Genomic DNA, 1,477 nt, shown 5'->3' with positions numbered 1-1,477 from the left:
CACACACACACACACACACACACACACACTGAATTTTAGAATTTGTTTGTTTAGCAGTCTGGACCATAGAAATATAATTAATCTTATTCTATTTCTTTGGTCTGGAGTCTTGTTGTTGATACATGAGTCTTCAGAACTGTTTACATAGTTTCATTTTTTCTGTGAATGCAATGGAGAAAAACTTGAATAAAGGGTATTTTCCTGGGGCTGTCCCACTCATAATACTTCAAATATACAGTTTAAATATTTCAATACTTTCATCAGTAGACCAGAGCCAACTGATCTTTTTTGTTTGTTCTTACGTTTTTTACTTGTATGTTCCGCTCTGCTTTGTTTGCATTCTCTTGATGTTTTTGTAGGCTTTTCCGTTGTTAACAAATAAATAGGACCCTTTGTGTTGCATGAAATCCTCTCACCTCTGTTCTTTTACCTGTATTCTATTTCTATGTTATGCAGTTGTAGGACTGACTTGTCTTTTATGTGCTCAGGCGAGTCTGCGCAGCCCTGAGCTGACCTGGGAGAGGGTGCGCTCTCAGGTTGACCACATCATCTGGCCCGATGGCAAGAGGGTTGTTCTGCTGGCAGAGGTAAGGTCCCTTTACAGCACTATATCTTTACAAAATGTATCCCTTAAAATCTTAAGATACATTTGATCACACCTAATGGCTTTTAAGGCTACTTTTAAACCTGCACTCTTTAGCCTATAAACTCGTATTTAACCTGGGCTCAGAAGCATTTTGTTGTCAAATGTTGTGGTATTTGAATATTAATATGAAGAGTCACTGTAAGTCAGCCAACCGCTACTGTGTGCTCTGTGTTCAGACAGCAGTTGCATATTTTCATCTTGTCACTTTTTTTTGGTCAATTTCTACAGTGCAGTTCATGTTTGGATGTTGTTTTTCAGGGCCGCCTCTTAAATCTGAGCTGCTCCACAGTGCCTACGTTTGTTTTGTCCATCACTGCTACAACTCAGGTAAGCAGTTTGGCCTGGAGGACAGTTTCCCCTCTCACTACACCACCCTGCTGTTCTGTAGTAACATGTAGTTTCCTCAGTGTGATTCTTACAACCATTGTGTGCTCTGTGTTGTCTGTAGGCCCTGGCCCTGATTGAGTTGTTCAATGCTCCAGAAGGCCGTTACAAACAGGATGTGTATCTCCTGCCTAAGAAGATGGGTAAGAAAGAAATTAGCTTGGCTGATGTAGGTACATTAGTTTAAAAAGATGGCACCAGTTTGTTGCTCATCGTTTCCACCTTGTGACTTGACCTAAGAATTACACCACCCAGTGGGCCAATTTAGTCCTCACCACTTCAGGGATTGCTCCGTTGCCGCCAGAAAATCCGCCGGATTTCACTCATTTATGCCGGATATGCGTTGCCTTGGGCTTTCTTTGTGTTTGCATTTTAAACTCCAGGTTGATTTATGAAGACTATGGTTAACCTTTTCTCAGATGTCTGCAGGGTAAATCCAGACAGCTA

General features: G+C 41.2%; 1 protein-coding gene across 3 annotated transcripts in view; it reads left to right on the top strand.

Annotated features, from left to right (window-relative positions):
- ahcyl1 (adenosylhomocysteinase-like 1) overlaps positions 1 to 1,477 on the top strand; it is a 15,885-nt gene that overhangs the window by 12,688 nt on the left and 1,720 nt on the right. For all 3 annotated transcript variants that reach the window (XM_032521421.1, XM_032521423.1, XM_032521422.1), the window contains exons 13-15: positions 489 to 587; positions 905 to 973; positions 1,095 to 1,173. In XM_032521421.1, coding sequence (XP_032377312.1) covers positions 489 to 587; positions 905 to 973; positions 1,095 to 1,173 — 247 coding nt within the window. The remainder of the gene's footprint in view (positions 1 to 488; positions 588 to 904; positions 974 to 1,094; positions 1,174 to 1,477) is intronic.

This window comes from Etheostoma spectabile, chromosome 7 (genome assembly GCF_008692095.1).
Source record: "Etheostoma spectabile isolate EspeVRDwgs_2016 chromosome 7, UIUC_Espe_1.0, whole genome shotgun sequence".
In the NCBI taxonomy this organism is placed as follows: domain Eukaryota; kingdom Metazoa; phylum Chordata; class Actinopteri; order Perciformes; family Percidae; genus Etheostoma; species Etheostoma spectabile.
This window is presented reverse-complemented; position numbering and strand designations above follow the sequence as displayed.